The following is a 17967-nucleotide window of genomic DNA, read 5'->3' as shown; positions in this document are numbered from 1 at the left end:
GTTATAAATAGTTTTCTCTGTCCTTCTTAGTGATTTTGTAGCAAAAATGTGACATTTCACATGGATACAAATGTAAACAACACATCACTGATCATCCATGTTTAAATATATCACACTCAATACCGTGTGATGGTTTACCACAAACCAGAGGGGGGCAACAGAGACAACACAACAGGCTGTTAAATCTCCCAGTAAAGGATTTACTATAGACACGTTGTGAATGTTGTGATATTGTTGTTGTTGTTGTGTTTCTCATTGTTGCGTTGTCATCTCTGAATATCTGGACATCGTTACTTTGTCACCACATATGATATGGATGATTTATTAACTTCCATAAATTCATCTTACAGTTTTCTACTTTTCTGTCAACAAGATGCAGGTGTACCACTCATTTAGTTTTGAGAGTTCAAAATGAAAACCAGATATCAAAAATATGTTCTTCTTTTATTATAATTTTTCACATTTTTTTATATATCAAAACCTCTAAAAAATAAACAGTAGATCTACAAGCAATACTTGGTGAGACTAACTGTGCCGTATACATTTCCTTCTTCCTCTGGTCTACACGGCAGCACTGCTGCATGTATAGGACTGAAAATAACAGAGGAGCTGTTGCTAGTGAGTATGTGAGCTGTGGGCGATAACAAATCAACCAAATATAAAGAAAAGAATACAAATAATTAATGTTGAAGAGGTGTTTTCTTTGGGCATAGCAAGGGGAGTTTCAGAGCAGTCTTTCTCTGAATTGTCCAGCACCTCCCTTGTCAGGATCAGCCCTAAACCACTGAGCGGCATGAACATCTCTGTGAACATTAAGAGGATAGAAAGGAGGTTCATTGATCTGGATTGTCTCTCTTCAGGGGTGAGGCTCCAGGCACTGACAGGAGAGGCTAATCTGCATAGCCCTCCCCCTCCCTCTGTCACCCTCTGTCCCTTCAAGCTCTCCTCATATCAGCGAGTTGCGCTTCAGTTCACTGGGGGAGGGGGGGGTGCGGTCTCCCAGCTTGAGCTTGTGAAGCTGGTGGAGTGGCTAGGCTTGGTGGAGTGCTCCTCGGGACTCGGGGCTCTTTGTCGCGGCGGCAGGGTGGAGCACCGGGCTTTGCCTCTGGAGCGTGGCTTTTGGGGTGGAGGGCCCTTCAGCACAAACAGTTCGCTGGGGGCTTTGTGCTGGGGGGACTCAGAGTTGACTGATGGGGACTGTGTGGGTGAAGGTGACACTGGAGTGCACGGGGGAGAGTGCGGGCTGGACGAGGCAGACAGCGACAACTCCTGCAGGGGAATCAGAGGAGCGAGTGAGGCTGGCGGCTGGAACCTGGTGAGGCTGGTGGAGTGGCTGGGCCGAGGCAGGCTGTGACAGGCCTCGTCCCCTCTGTGACGGGAAGGCAGGGTGGAGCAACGAGCCTTCGCCCGTGAGCCTGGCTCTCTGGGAGGAGGAGCGATCAGTGAGAAGAGCGATGTGTTTCTATCTGGTGTTGTAACATCAGCACTGGAGGCCTTCACGCTCTCACAGGAGCCTCTTTGAGATGCCGGATGTGACGGAGGCTCCTGCTCCCTCTGGTATTCCTGTTTGGAGGCTGAACGAGGAAACCCTGTGTCCATAGCTTTGCTCGTCGATGGTTCCTCATCTACATGATAAGAAAAGAAGAAGAGTTAGACTCAAGACATAAATAAGACAGCTCGGTTAACTCTAACTAACAAAATGTAGAGCAAATGTAATGGACATCCTCTCACCTAGCAGGCCCAGCTCGCTCATGATGGTGTCCACATCAACGCTAAAATTCATCTCATCTTCCTCATTCTCTTCTTCTTTTTTTTGTCCCGCTTCCTCTTTATCCTCCACCTCCTCTTGCTCATCATCTCCCTTTCCACAATCCTCATTTCGTTCTCCATCTTCACCCTTTCCTCCCCCGTCCATCTCTCCCCCGTCATCCTCTGCTTCACCTTCGCTCTCTATTCGTCTATTTTCTTCAACTTCTCTGAACGTCTTTCCAAACTCTGGATCACTGTCGCTCCTCGCTCTGGGTTCCTCCACATTGACCTCAATCGCCTCTTCCTCCTTCTTCTCCTCCTCCTCCTCCTCCTCTTCCTCTTCCTCTTGCTCTTCTTGTGGCGCCTCTACCACAATGTCTATGTTGGGGGGGAAGCAGGGGATGGAGCGTTTAGGCATAGGGGATTTGGCACGTGCTTCCTGGTCTTGATTCAGCAGAAACTCCATCAGCATCATGTTCTCTTTCTTCAGCTGTTCCCTCAGAGAGCGCGGCACGTCTGGGATCATCCAGGCGACCAACATGCTGAGGAACATGGCGAGGTTCTGTAGGGAAATAGAGAAGAGGTTAGTTACACTCAGGACAGATGTCACTTTTAAATTCAGGGCTTCCATTAACAGATATACTTTTACAGTCATGGTTGCCATCAGACACTGTTTTTAGCAACATAGCCTCCCTGGCCTCATGTCACATAAAATGGCCTCATGTCACATAAAATGTTGGATCAGAGCGTCCCTTCTAATCTGAGGTATCACGTGTCAAGAATTCTCGAAGCAAGATCGGGTTTGTTTCATAGGATTTATGACCTATACTGCACCAGGAGGCGATCAATATACTTTGGCCTAAGTTTTGGAGAGCCGTCCAGTCATCCATCTTTATAAACAGTCTATGATTTGTTTACAGAAATATTTAAACCACTGAAGAAATACACACAGCAAATGGGCTTTTTTAAAGAAAGACTTAGGGATCAGACACCACTACCATTTTCAGACGATAACAAAGCCACAGTTGTATAATATGATAAAAATGTTCTTACCTGGAAGAATATTACAAAGGCTAGTTTTGCTGCCAGGACAGACCAGTACTGTTTTGAGAAGGTGTAGGCTTCTGATGCCCACGGTGGGTCTCTGTAGTCCTTATACCTGAAAAACACAAACAGTCTGGGTATTAGTGAGGAGGCACACAAAGGATAACATGAACTAAGGTGATTACAGATCAGAAAAAATGCTTTGAAAGGCGTGGAAACTCCAGACAAGTTTGGGATTTAGGTAAAGTAAGAGTTAAGCTGCTGCTCTCAAGGGTTTACAGGAAGCGCCAGGTAGGTCAAGGTCAAGAAAGTCACTCTGACCTGCACATGGCGACTCCTGAGATGAGGGTGGTGGTGGGTGCGGTACCCACTGGGAAGTTGCTGACATTAAAGTAGGACAGCGAGTGCTCGGTGTAGCCGTTCATGGTGCCGTTCACGCTGTACATGTACTGGTAAACCATTCGTGGAACGAACTCTGACGTGAAGGAGATGACAAACGCCTGAGTAGACAAACAAAGGATGGGATTAACAGCACTGTAGTACCACACATATAACACATGACCATGTACTCGTAGCACTAGAGCTCATTAACGGCTAAAGCCCCATTCATTAAGGCAAATAATGTAACATCAATAACAACATCTAATACAAATATAATACTTTTACCAAACATTACATGATGTCTCTCCATGTCTCTTGTGATACTGCTGTACCCCTGAGATCAAAGCAAAAATCAAAGGATGGATTTTTGTTTGGTGTCATATAATTTACACTGATACTATTCATATTTGTTACCCATCCTTCAGAGGCTTAGAAATTCATGTTTGACCTTTGAGGAGTTATTTTTTATATCCCAGAGGTCACATCTTATTGTGTTAAGTCTTGCTGCCTAACATCCTGAGTGCTCTAACACATAGTAGGTTTGGATCATTTTCAATATAGTGCAGTAATGGATCAAAAAGGGACAGGAAGAAGAAATGACTACAATTTCATTAATGGCAATGAATTAACATATTAGTAAGCAAATGATTTAATGCGGATGCAAATACATTCAAAACATTTGTTACTTGTCTTTAGTACACACGTTTGAATTAGAGATACTAAAGTGAAAAAGACTATTGTAAACAAAAACCCTGCATTGCACACTGAGCACATGAGGCTGTGCAAAAAGTAACTGTGTTGCAATGAAAAAGAAAAGACATATTTGATAATGTAAAAAGAAAATCAATGAATGCATTTATTTACATGTGGATACTGTGAATGGTCTCTGTTTAAGTGTTTCACACACATTCATGCACAACTACACATTCATACACAGTGCTTTTTTCTTCACACACCATTCAAACCACCGGCCTTCATGTTGGTACCCACCCCACCTGCTCTACCTCCTGAGGCAATCTCTTGTCAATACACACACACACACACACTCACACACTTACATTGGTAATGACAGAGAACTTGCTGATTCCACAAAGAATGTTGTACCAAATCCCTGGAGAAAGCGTGGGCATTATAAGAGAGAAAGAGGGAAAGGAAAGTGTGTGTGTCCATGTGTGTGAGTGTGGTGTGTGACAGGCAGGAAGTCAGACAAGCAGACAAACGGACGGACAGACAGACAGACAGACAGACACAGAGACAGACAAAGAGACAAAAAAAGGGGCAGAGTGGAGTAAAGAAAAAGAAAGTGATTAAAAGTCACAGGACAGCTTATTTCAGATTCACACAGAGACTGACAGAGAAGACGTGATGTCACGCGTGTGATCTGTACCTATGTCTTTACACCTCACGGCATCGGGCCGCCGGATCTCAGTGACGAATTTTGCAGCGTCGAGGCGAATCTCGATGACGTTGTTGAGCAGAGCAAACGCTGGTGCGAGCGGGAAGGAGGCCACGAACAGAGACACAAACCCGTACTGGATTACTGCAAATACAAACACATACACATGGAGAGGGTTGAAGATACACTGTGTGACTCCAGGAGCAGTTGAGTGAGTGAATAAAAGAATGAGCAGAGAGACGTAGGGAGACTCACTCATCTCCATGTACTCGGGGGTGACACCCTCAAATGGTTCAAGAGTGAAATCTTTGTCAAACTGTTGTTTTGGTCTCCTCTCTTCTGCTTCATTCTCCTCATTTTCTGCTGCTCTTTTCTTTCCTTTTTCCTCCTGCATTGTTCTGTACATCTTTTTCAGCTTACTGCGAAACAAAATGCAAAGACACATTTAACGATAGAGTCCCAGCAAAGACATCATAGGGTAAAACCTTGGTGAATAAAGAAATACGTACGGTATGAGGACCTCAAAGACGTTATTTTGAATCAGCTGCTTCCCAAGCATGATCATGCTGAGCTGGATGCAAAGCTCAATGAGGCAGCCTGGAGGAGCACACTGTGGAGCATAAAGCACACATTTACTACAAGACTCAGCGCCAATATACACAATGAATGAACGTGTGTATGTGAACCCACTTCCTCCATTCGATAGTCTCCAAAGACGTAAACATAATCACCAGGCCGCCCAGCAAACCTGTGGGAGGAGAAGACCGAGTCACGCGCTGAGAAACAAAAGACCAAGGATGATGAGTGAAGACAAATGAAAGACAGAGACACACACCTGCCCTTGAAGAAGGCCACATAGAAAATAGGTGCAAAGGCGTTCATGGATTTGAGAAAGAAAGACTTGAAGATCAGCCGCTCTTCAAATTCTTCCTTGGTCTTCGGGAGTTCTGTCGGAGCAACGAGTATAAGATCATCATCCTCATCCTCATCCTCATCATCCTCACCCTCATTATCATCATCATCATCATCCTCATCATCATGTTACACACACCTTTTTTTGATGGTTGTTTCACTCACAATGAACCTTCTTAATCAGTAATATGGCCTTTGACATTGAACCAATCTGGGTTGTAGAGTTTTAAAGTTAATTTCATCACATCTGTGTTTTTAATAAGCCTATATAATAATATATAATACACATAAAAAGCAGATATTAAATAACAAAAAATGAAATTATTAGATTGTATTAGATTCCCATGTCGAGCTTCAGATAATGAACCACACAAAACATCAGTTAAGAATCTTAAAGACAAACAATTATGACACTAAAACTATATGTATATTCCAATACACCATATATATGTAGAAAATGAATGCACACGTACTATATTCTTGTTTGTTAACTTCATATACTTATTCAGGCATTATCCAACATATCACTATTTTCTACTCATACATTTTTAAGCCTTTGCTTGCTAACATGTAAAAAATACAATACCCAGTTCAGTGAGCCACACAGCGATTGCTCCATAAACCTCCTCCAGCACCAGAACGACCAGCATGTTGAGGATGATGCCCGTGGTCGTGACGGTCATCCTCACGCTGGCCTTGGCCTCAGGATCGGGGTTCATGGACCAGACGCTTAACATGCAGATGCGGTAAACAGCCACGCCAAACACGGCCGAGAAGGTCACGAAGATCTGAATACACAGAAAAGACACAGTTACACACCTTAAAAAGGTGAGATATTCCTATCTGGAGGAATATCTGTGTTTTTTTAATATTTATTTTCAGCATTCTGTTACATTCAATTGGACTGAGTAATAAATTAGGATCACTCCTGTTGAGATGTAGATCGATGAGAAATTAATGGATATAAGAACTGTGAGGAAATCATGTAGATAAATAAAATGTCTATAAATGGACACATTTATTTATAATGTGAAAAAAGCCTTATGATATCTACATAAAAATGACCATAATCATGAAATATTGTTTGATGTGAAAACATTATAATAATAATAATTACTAACAATTAATGGGGGGGGTACAAATATAGTTAATAAATATAAAATGATATATGTATAATATACAGTACCAGTAGCAGTAATGTGGACACATTGATGAGGTAACCTGACAGGTGATCCTCAATGTCCAGAGACTCAGGCTCTTGCTGTGAGGAAAAACATCCATATTAATTTGGTACACAGTAACAAACATATTAATATATGCAGTTGTGTGGGTACAGTGTGTAGTGCACAGGGCTACACATGGGGGGGGGGGGGGGGGGGGGGGGATGATGCTGATCACATGTTTTGCACACAGACGTTATGTTTTCTGTCTGCCAGGCGCATGTTTGCCATCTGAAAGGACAGAAATCCCCTCTCCTTCCTCCTCTCCCTCCTCCCTCTCCTCTCTCCATCAGTAATCTGAGCTAATCTCAGCCAGGTAAGCAGCTTTGGACTCAACCACCCACAGCAGGTGAAGGGGGTTTCCTCTCCCTCCGCAGACATGAACTCATACAGTCGCAGTCTGACTGCAACTTTTATTGTAGACGCAGAACCCTGCGATGGGCTGCCAAATCTGCTGGGTCAGCAATATTCTTGTTTACCATCTTAGAGAGTCGTCTGGTTAAGGACGTTAGATCTGTGTTAGTGTAATAAATGCGGAGCAAATTTAAATAACCCCAGCTCTGCCCTTTCACCCTCCTCCTCCTCCTCCCACCAGCAACTCCCACCGAGCGGTGCAGTGATACCTGAGAGGCCAGCATCTGGTCAGTTTCTCTGTCTGCACCCTCTCCAGCCTGATTCAACTGCACCAGAGAACACACAGGGAAACACGTGTCGGTAAAAACAGTGAGTGAAGTTTGTGTCACAAGTCATGAGACTGCATCTGAAAATACCTTCTTCTTCGACTGTGATTTCATCTTCGCTTTTTTCTCCTGCAGAGCTTCTTCATATTCAGGCCTCAGCTCCTCCTGCAGACAACCAACACACACACGTTAAAACATGTGCACATCACATTCAGAAATATAATCACCATCATACAACACTTCGTTTCCAATATTCTCTGAAAGTTATTTTTCGCCATTTCCTGATAAGAAGACCCAATTTACCTTCTTTTAGATTTCACAAGGTTCTCTCGTTTATTTAAAAAGAAATCTAATAAATACCAATACATCTTTTGATAAAAAAAATAAAATTGAATAACTAATAATAATAGATATTGATAACGACACAGCTTGATAAACCACATCCTAATATACTCGCAATTTGAATTTAATATATGTGCAATACGTCATGCATATCACTTTCTATTTTGTTTCTTTTGTTAATATTGTATTTTGTTTCACATTTGTATTACTTTTACTAAGTGTGTATCTCACAATCCACCCTTTGCTGGTAAATTCACCATAGTGGGACTATTCTATCTTACTTCTTGAGTGTCAGGATATTTAATGGGTACAGAAACTTGCCCACCTGGACTCGCTCCTTCAGGCAGCATGGAGGAAGACAGAATGAAAGAGAGACAGAGAGAGAGACAGACACAGACAGAGAGAGAGAAAGTGTTGCATTAGGCTCAGAGTGTCGATGTTGCGACCCTGCTGCGTCACCTTATCCAGCAACCGTACTGTTTTAAGAACAGACCAATCCCATTACAGCTCTTCACAGGGTAAGAAGTGCTGTTACTGCATGTATGTGTATATGTGTCAGTGTGTGTGTGTGTGTGTGTGTGTGTGTGTGTGTGTGTGTGTGTGTGTGTGTGTGTGTGTGTGTGTGTGTGTGTTAGAGGGGAGGGCTCTGTTTTGAGATAAATGATAATCTGCAAACTAAACCACAACTGATCTCTCTCGTCACCATTGACCTGGGACATGAGGTTAATGTTCTCACCTTGCCTGACTTGGCTCTTTAGCAAACACAGCTAATACCAGAATAGAAAGTGCAAAATATTGACTCAGCAAAAACGTATATTATATCATGTGACAAAGAAAAACAAGCAAAGGCTTAGACTGCCTTTACTCTCTTTACGTATTAACGTGTGTGTGTGTGTGTGTGTGTGTGTGTGTGTGTGTGTGTGTGTGTGTGTGTGTGTGTGTGTGTGTGTGTGTGTGTGTGTGTGTTTATTGTACAGTATGTGTAAGTACAGTATTCTTTAATCTATTTTTCTACCTCCTCATCCTCCAAGCTGGTCAGGTCCCAGGTATGTTTCAGACACATCTGCCGCCTTTTCCAGTGCTCCAGGAAACAGGCAGCTACAAGAGGATACACAGAAGGAGGGATACAGAAAATCACCAAAATGAAAAAGACCCTAAATGAAAAAGTGAAAAAGGAACTAGTCCTTTTTCAACAAAGGGTAATGATATGATAATATGATGATATGACCTAATTTGTATTCAGCTCTGTTTCTAGTGCAAAGGCTTATTGCTGTATATATATATACACATGTACTATTTATGTATAAAATGTACTTTATTGCATTAAGGGGCAGGTGGAATTGGCCCATATTCCCTGCGTCTAAACAAGGCTCCTCTGGGCTCTCTAGCTTCGCCCCACACTCCACACTGATTGGTTCGTTATGAGGAAAGCATATTACCCCACAGAGACATGAAAATAGCGAAGAGGACAGTGACTCCATTGTCAAACAGGTATGAGGTTCGGGCCAGTGAGCACACGGTGCTGAGAAGCCAGTAGTCACACACTCCGTCACACAGGGGACACATGGTGATGTTCAGGTTGTCGTCACACGTCTCCTGACTGAAATAAATGAAGACGAGAAAAATATCACTCCATGTACAATGATAATACAATGTGCTTTTGATGAGAATGCCTGTGTCTGCCTACCTCGGTACGTTGGCGTCCACAGTGAAAATGCCGTACAGGAAGACAATGATGCCCAGGACAGAGGGAGGGATGAGGAGCTGAGTATAAACACCCAGCCAGGCAAAGTACAAGCCAATCTGCTCTCCAAAGTATTTCCTGTTAGAATAAAGGTGTGTTTTATAGCAGCTGCCATATTGAACAATTCAATCACAAGCTCTGGCTGGACTTAGATGTGAAGTAAGTACCTGATCAGGTCCACAGGCTGGTATTTATGCATTACTCCATAGTTAGCCCATTCTTCATGCAGGAGCTGAAGGAAACACAAGCACACGATCATAGTACAGGGATACAAATTAACCATAATATATTATAGGGATAACAATTAACTGTTATTAACAGGTAATAACAGTTCATTCATTAAATATACAGGGCAGAGGAATCAGACACAGAATCAATGAGCACTAATGGATATGTTCTATGAATGAATAACAAATCAATTGCTGCGGACTTTCATAAAATCATTTACCGGGTTTGTTACAATGACTTTGCACATTGAGATGTGCATGACTTAATACCCCACTTCTAAATGACACAAAATAATATATATTAATATTTTAAACAGTCATTTTCAATTTTGTGCCGTTTCTGAGAGGTCTGAAAATCAACTGAGATTTGAATCCTAACAAAACCACATCCCTTTTCACGGGCAAATCTGGATTCTAATAGTGTCGTCTGTTCCTCTCTTGAGAAGCATGACTATCATCATCTCCAGTAAATCCTGTAAATGCAGTAGGTTGTATGTGAACAATTCGTCAATCACATTTGTCAAAGCCACTCGACTCACCTGTCTGTCATTTCGCTGATCTTTCCGTCCTCTCCTTGTGAACGACCCCTGAAGAAATAAGATGACAAGCGCAGTGAATGAGATCGATTTCTATACAGTATGTCATATTTGATACATCAACATGGATGCACATTCGATTTTGGGATATTTTTCAAAATTTCTTTTTAAAAACACCCCTGTTTTTCGCAATTATCTCCATAAAAAAGCAAATATGTTGACTACATGAAACAATTAAAGACTTTTTTGAACAGAACATGAAACATATAAAAAAAAATCTAATAGATACAAAAGCGCTTATGAGGAAAAGCAACAACAGCAACATCACAGTGTCCAGGGTGTCCAGGGTTTTTGTTGCACTCACATCGTGCAGAGGGAAGGCAGATTCGTAGACACCCCGAGCCAATAATGAGTTGATGCCTAGTGACACAAAGGATTGAGTGTATCACAGTGGACATGGACACAGTCAGTTGTGTGACTGCTGGCATATGGAGATCATTAAATCAGACTGACAGGAAGCACATAAACATTACGAAGAGGCAAATCACAGCGAGAAATAGACCTCACCAGTGGTTTGGATAGTTTGTCTGCAGGTAGTGCGGGAAATAATCTCAGCCACCTGGAAGCACGAGATAAATCACGTGAGCTCACATGAGATTGCAAAAGAGACAAAAAAGGAAATTGGAGGACGTGTTTGTGGACTCACTATTCTGCTGCGCGTTGTGTTATCAAATAATGTTTCTGTCGATTTGATGTCATACCTGCAGGAAATGGCAGGAGGCAGTCACAGTTAGCAGCAGACCTGCTCATCATGTGGATATACAAATGGTTTCTTTTGTTTCTGTGTCCCAGCACCATATATATTATACAATTTCCATTTCAGTTTCATCTAGGTGAGAGCTGCACGTTTAGGTATGCTGGTGTTACCTGAAGCCAAGAGGACGACACAGAGCAGGTACTCACAGGTGAAGCTTGTCTCTGATGAAAGGGTGTTTGAGCGTTTTGAGATGGGTGTGCGTCTCCGAGTCCCTGTGGACGTCAAAGTCTGGGACGTCAGGATGAAACGGCGTGTTGACTTTGTTCACAATGGAGTCCCAAATCCCAGCGATGCCCGTCCGTTTCCGCAGCTCACACTTCTGCTCGATTAAGAACACACACATGTTTTTTGGGGATCAAATCCACTCAGTCCCGCTCTGTCAGGTTTGTTTCTCTTCATGTCACATTCTACAGCATTTTGATTAACAACTCGATTGTGATGTAAAACCAAAATCATGTTATATTAAACGACAACATCAGTAACTTAAACTTCTGACCTTTTTCACAGCAACTTTAATCTTCTGGAGTTCTGCTTCTCGACTGAGTATCGGCCACGGGATGTGCAGCCGGCTGAAGCTGATGCATCCATTTGACCTCTGCACATAAACAATAACACACACAGGTAAAGAAACATATATAACACACATAACATGTGAAACACTGTGTACATTACCTCATCACCTCAACCAGTGCATACAAGTCAAATTAAGACAGAGAATATCTGTTTCAGTGTTATGACTGCAGCATATATGGATCGATCTGAGTCTTCTTTACTCTTCGTCTTTGCATTAAACTCCTGCTGCTTCTTGTCCTGACGTAGCCAGATGAGCTTTCTCTAAACCTGTAAGTACACGACTTTGTGATACATTGAGGCCTTTCTGAGGAAAATCCCATTATTTCAAGCCCGGAAAACCTGTGAACATGCAAAGTATTAAAAAATAATTTGCATAATAATGTATTAACCATTGGGATCGGTACCTGATCTTCAGTTAAGCCAATTTTCCGTTTTCATGTGAAAATCAGTTGCAGAGGCTGAATCACTGGATTACAACCTGTCCATGATATTAGAGCAATGACCTAAGTACAGATCATGTACAACTGCACCGGCTCAAACAGCAGCTGCTACACCTCTGATATTGTGTTTCATCAGCAATTTACAGGCACTTTTTCAGTTGCAGCATGAGATTAGGAAATGAAAGCTGGAATACATGTATACGGCAACTTTTAACCATAGCGGTTTGCAAAGAGCTTTACAATTTCTGCCTCGGATTCATTATTTCAAACACACACATGCACACAGCAGTGGTGGTAGAGCTGCAACGCAAGGGGGAGCAACCTGGGGTTCAGTGTCTTGCCCAAGGACACTTCAGCACAGACATCCCACTTTACCGCCTGTCATGTCACTGATCAGAAATATTAATATTACAATTAGGCAAGATATAAATAGAATAAAATCATTGCAAGATTATTTAAAGGAGAATTGATGAAAACATGCTCCAACATTTGATTAAATCATGCAACATTTTTTGCCCCTTTATTCTCTTGAATCCTTCACTGTCCACTTCTCTAAACATTGGCCTGATCATATCTGGCCACAGACAGACTGTAACAGATTCACTCACACTGATACTGTGACCACAGAGCACGTCCTTCCACCCATTCAATCAAAATGAAACCCACTAATCACACATCCCCATCCCCCCCCCACCAGCCATACCCGCCCATGTGCCAGCACACATACTTCCGAGTAGTGGATCACTCTCTAATAAGGTCCTATAATCTGGCCTTTGGCTTCACACTTACGGTCAGCGGTCTTAATCCTCAACCAAAACAGCAGCTGATTTAACATGCAAGCGTTTCACAATGCGCACAGACACAAAGATTCATGCACACACATATACACACGCACACAAAAAAACAACAACACACGCACCCAATGGAACACACTGTGGAGCACGTGGCAAAGTGACATGCGACACATTTCTGGTTGTTATTATTATTATTGTTGATGTTATTATTATTTGTATCATATTGTCCTGTGAGATTAATAAGTTCTCTCTTTAATGAGGGACGAGGCGTGAGCTGAGACAACAGACCCAGTCTTATCCTCCACCTGTTTGGCAGCCATCCAGTCAGAGGATTTGAGGTCACTCAAGGACTGACCCATAAATGTCCATGCAGCAGATGGAAAAATAATCATGGTGAAAGTGCTGTAATATAAAAAAATCAAATACACACCTCTTTATCGCGCTCTATCTGTAGTCCAGCTTCCAGCAGCCCCGCCTCAAACTCCTCCCTCATTAAAGCCTTCTCCTCCTCAGACAGCTTCGACTCCTCCACATCTCCTGCAGGTGCGTCTGCCTCCGTATCCCATTGGCCCGGGATCACTATTGGTATACTCCCATTGGACACAATGGAGAGGCGTGGCTTGGAGGATCGCCTTTTCTTGTATTTGTAGCAAAGGACGTAGTCAACTTTCCTCTTGCCATCCGAGAAAAAAAGCCCAGGGCCTAGATCTATGCCGGAATCCTGACAGACACACACACAGACACACACACACACACACACACACACACACACACACACACACACACACACACACACACACAAGTGATTAATGAAGATGTAAGTGAGACAGACAGGCAACGCTCCAAGTGTGTTTGGTCAGGGAGCAGGAGACCTGTGTTACAGGATGTTAAAGCCACAGGATGAGTGTTTACAGTGAGAGGGGGCCGTACCAGGTGAGGGGGGTCTTGGATGTCAGGTGGGACGATGGCGCCTCCATTGGCGGCGTCAAGCCCGAGCCCGGACAGTGAGCGGGCCAACGAGAGAAGCTTCACAGAATGAACTGACGACGACTCACTCATTTCTGTAGTGACAGGTATACGCTCTTTTCCGTTTCATCCCTCTGTCAGCACATGGAGAGAAGAACAGGAGGTCAATATCTAGAAGCTGGGCAAAAAACATGTTTCTGATAAAGGCAGAACAATTGATCCCAGCAGGAATTTATTATTTCAGCACAGGGAAAAACAGTGGAGCAAATTGTTACTATGCTTTTCCTAAAAAAAAGGAATTCAACTTCATAGAGTTAATTTGACTACATTACAACATGCAATTATGTATTTTTCCTGAAAATATCAATTAATATATATTAGAAATTCACTCATAATTCTACTTAATTAATACTATGGTAAAATAATCAAATCATGAGAAAAGAACTGTTGCAGAAATGTGGTTACATCAGTTCAACATCTGCAGACCCGTCAGGATTCCAAACCTCAGATTGAGAGCCACTTATGAAATACAGATAATATATAAATGACCATATAAAAATATATAATATGAAGACTTATTATTCAGATACATAATGAGCCAGAGATATGTAGATCCGAAGGTTTCAGGTTGATTTCATTGTCGAATACCATGTGTGAAAAATCTGAGTAATGTGTGTTTTAGAGCGGCAGATCAAATCGAAGCCAAAGTTAAGCTGTTTCGTCTCTTTTTGACCCAATGGAAGCTGTGGGCTCAGATTAAGCTCCCGCTGCAATCCAAGCGGCACAGTTTACAATCTGTTGGGGTAATTTGGTGACTTGGCTCATTCTTTTAGAGATGAAATGTTACTGAGTGGTTAAATCTCACACTGCACTGTTTCCCCAGACTCACACACATAAAATATGGAGCTTGTTTTGTATTTATTTAATTTTTTTTAAATCGCAAAACGACACAGCTAATCCTCTTAATTTTTGCAATACAATCTCTCAAATGTTTGTCGAACTCAGAAACTACAAAGTAGATAATGACACTGGTGATATGGATAGATTTAAGTAAGTTTAGGTTAGTTACATCGTCATTTGATTATGAAGAACACTGATCTTTTTTTATTAATCCCCTACAGCCACATTCAATCTACTTTCATGCAAATGCTCCTAAAGATAAAGACATTTGATTCATTTGTTGCAGTGATCTCATGTTTGTTAGAGGTTGTTCGTGGCTCTATCTGCAAGACTCACATTTTTATTCACTAATTCTTCACATTTGTATTTGTGCTTTTGTGCCAATGCTTATGTTTTCATATGCCGTACAGTTATGTCTTTGATTCAGTCTTTATTTATGCTAAGAATATGTACTTTATGCATTTGTCTATATATTATTATAAATGTTTTTTACCAACAACCTGTCGGGAACTGCAGAATCAAAACGTGCCTACACGACTAAATCTGGCTGATTTACAGGTTGGATTTAAGAATGCATGTTAATGGATGTGCATTGTCCCTTATAAATAAACAAACACACATTTAGCACCTAGCAGCTGTGAGAAATGTGAGTTTCTCATCTGTGAATCATTATATATATAATTATCTAACAATATTTAACACATTTTTTTAAAACAAAATTTAGCAAGAAATGTCATTCATTAAAATAACCTCACAGTATAAATACTTAACTCCATTTTGAAATTTTACAGATGCAGTTTTTACAGGTCAAAAAAGGAAGCTAACATTTTCTGAGCCCTCTCTGTTCGGAGTGGATAAATAGGAAAATATATTTACGTGATTCTCAGTGATCACACTGTTTGATGCCCTAATCATTGAACTGATCCGACACCTATACTTCTACTTAGACACGTGAAACATTTATATTTTTAACATTTAATGACACGTATTAAACAGATTCACTCGTCTCAATGTGTCACTGGGTGAGGAGGATTGCATGGAACAGTGGTGTGACATGTTGTGGTGGCCTGACACAGTGGGGAAGCTGTGAGACAAGTAAATACGGCAACAACAGACGACCAAACACTGTACACACAACACATAGAGGCCTTCAGCAGTCAATCCCCTTACACATGTCCACACACATCCACCGTAATCCCCGTTTACCATGTGTTAGCAAACACAGAGCCAAGATGGAAACAAGGAATATGCCACTTAAGTTTCAGTCCGGCAAAGACGTTATATCAATTCTGAATCCATAAGAACAGAGTGACATTTAGACATGTGGTTCTCGAGGGTTTTCACGTTATCGTCTTAAAGAGCGCGGTCCAGCTCTTGTTTCTGACGCCTCATTGTGAGCTATTCAGCTAAATCAGAACAGGATTTGAATGATTTTTTAAAAGAGGATGATAGCATCAGTTATTTTACAAAAAAGAAGATAATAAACAAAAAATAGGAGATAATTTGAGTCCCACAGTGACAGAGTTAATTATTTCTGTGTAAAAACTCAATAGGTGCCACTGTGGTTGGTTTTGGAGAAACACTGAGGTTTGTTTATCCCATGAGACGTTATAGCCTCAAGTCCAATGTGTGGTGCATTAGCTAATTACTGAGCCTCCAAGAGTGTCAAACATCATAATCAATATGAATGTGCAGTTTGCAGACACTAAAATCAAACTTCCACCAGAACATGAGTGATAAACGACCATTCCTTGCCCATTTTCATCCTTTGATCTTATTCACACTCTCTCACTGAACAACCAATGCATTTATTTAAAATAAATAGAGCAAAACTGAAGATGTAAATCATATATTGTGAGATCAGTTTAAAGAATCTGGCTCTTAATTTATTGCGGTTTTTAGAAACTCATACTTCTTGTCTTGCTTGTGCTTCTTATCTGGATATTGTCTATATAACTTTCTCATTGTTTGCCATTATTTTTTGTATGGACAAGGAAAATAATCTAAGTGCACCAAACCTCTCGCCATAGCAGATCCTGCAATACAGTCATTATATAAAATACCAACTATTTCACTATATTAGTTGTAGTTTGCATCTTCCATTTGTAGTTCTCATGTATTTCTGCCAAATACACATAGTTTAGGAGTACTGGAAATAAGAAACCCATCTGAGTTCCACTATATGATCACACACACCACATTGTGTCTCATGTTTTTGGTAAATTTGTGTATGTCCCCCTTGCCTGTTCCTCTTTGCACAAGTGGAGCGCGCAAATGAGTCCAAGTGTGCGTCTCAGCGCGGGGCTTAAAAGTCTGTAAGCTTGCTGACAGCTCAGCACCAGAGGCTGGAGGGTCAGCTGAACCCACACCAACACAGGGGAGTGGTCTAATACTGTCTCTACTGGAAAACAGCAGATTATTCATTGCTAATTTTAACATCTGCTCGCCCCCTTTCTAATATTACAACAGGAGCACACATCCTCTAACAAACGCACACACAAACACTTTCAATTTGTCAAATCAGTCAACAACTACATGGACTCACACCAAACTTTCACTTGGTCTGAGTTTTCATTTTTTGGGGGGACAAACCCATCAACAGCACCGACTTCATCAGACTGATTCATTTTTCCATTTGGGCTAATTAATCCTCAGCCAGTTGTCAAGTGATGCAGTTTTCGACAAATGTGTTTAATTAAACGCTCCTGTGCGTAAAAGTCGTGTGCGCACAGATGGCAGGTTGGGAGAAAGGCTCCAGCAGCCTGACGCACAGCGCTGCAGCCACCAGAGGACTCACATGATAAAAGCTGGTTTTAAGGTCGAGCTTTGCTTATGGACAAGTGAACACACCAGCAGCTTGCACTCCAAATATGTGAGTGCGTAATTCCAAAAAGAGAAGAGTCCCCCAAATAGGACAACAACAACAGTGGTGAAGATGATGAAGAGCGCAGTTTTTATCCCTATTGTCGTTTTAAAATTGATCAAAAAAGGTGGACTCACCAGTGCTCGTGGAGGATCAGTTCTTGGAAATGGAAACGGATGATAAGACGCGCGAGGTGCGCAGCCTGGCAAAGGGGCTGAGATGGTAGACAATCCGCGCGCGCTCCCGGAAACCCCTGGCTTAACGCGTGCGCGCACAAGGCGGCTAATTCCCTGACCGTTCCACAAGGGAGGAGAGGAAGGTGTGATATGTGTGTGTGTGTGTGTGTGTGTGTGTGTGTGTGTGTGTGTGTGTGTGTGTGTGTG

The 17967-nt window shown here is 41.9% G+C and overlaps 1 protein-coding gene across 3 annotated transcripts; it reads right to left on the bottom strand.

The window, feature by feature from the left end:
- Positions 1–436: 436 nt before the first annotated feature.
- Positions 437–17967, bottom strand: LOC117763590 (anoctamin-1). Of its 3 annotated transcripts, none has more exons than XM_034588823.1 (28): positions 17722–17967; positions 13786–13999; positions 13286–13576; positions 11545–11643; positions 11195–11367; positions 10938–10992; positions 10799–10850; positions 10596–10651; positions 10235–10282; positions 9636–9700; positions 9412–9546; positions 9164–9324; positions 8740–8822; positions 8050–8061; positions 7473–7547; positions 7326–7382; positions 6669–6743; positions 6069–6270; positions 5406–5517; positions 5261–5318; positions 5080–5180; positions 4826–4989; positions 4562–4714; positions 4233–4285; positions 3115–3293; positions 2803–2908; positions 1732–2311; positions 437–1625 (listed from the first exon to the last, which is right to left on the bottom strand). In XM_034588823.1, the coding sequence occupies exons 2-28, from the start codon at positions 13912–13914 to the stop codon at positions 967–969; spliced, it is 3933 nt and encodes a 1310-aa protein (XP_034444714.1). In that variant the 5' UTR covers positions 13915–13999; positions 17722–17967; the 3' UTR covers positions 437–966. The 3 variants fall into 3 exon arrangements, with proteins under 3 accessions (XP_034444714.1, XP_034444713.1, XP_034444715.1); XM_034588822.1 differs by having other exon boundaries at positions 13786–13955; XM_034588824.1 differs by lacking the exon at positions 8050–8061 and having other exon boundaries at positions 13786–13955.

The sequence above is a fragment of the Hippoglossus hippoglossus genome, chromosome 6 (genome assembly GCF_009819705.1).
Source record: "Hippoglossus hippoglossus isolate fHipHip1 chromosome 6, fHipHip1.pri, whole genome shotgun sequence".
Lineage (NCBI taxonomy): Eukaryota > Metazoa > Chordata > Actinopteri > Pleuronectiformes > Pleuronectidae > Hippoglossus > Hippoglossus hippoglossus.
The sequence above is the reverse complement of the archived record's forward strand: the minus strand, read 5'-3'. Positions and strand labels throughout refer to the sequence as shown.

What these genes read in the sequence shown, in the direction of transcription:
- LOC117763590 (XM_034588823.1), bottom strand. Translation starts at nt 13,914, where the DNA reads ATGAGTGAGTCGTCGTCAGTTCATTCTGTGAAGCTTCTCTCGTTGGCC. An exon ending in TTAAAGTTGCTGTGAAAAAG is followed by an intron (nt 11,368 to 11,544) that starts GTCAGAAGTTTA and finishes TTAATCGAGCAG; the next exon opens with AAGTGTGAGCTGCGGAAACG. An exon ending in TGTCCACATTACTGCTACTG is followed by an intron (nt 6,271 to 6,668) that starts GTACTGTATATT and finishes CTGTGTATTCAG; the next exon opens with ATCTTCGTGACCTTCTCGGC.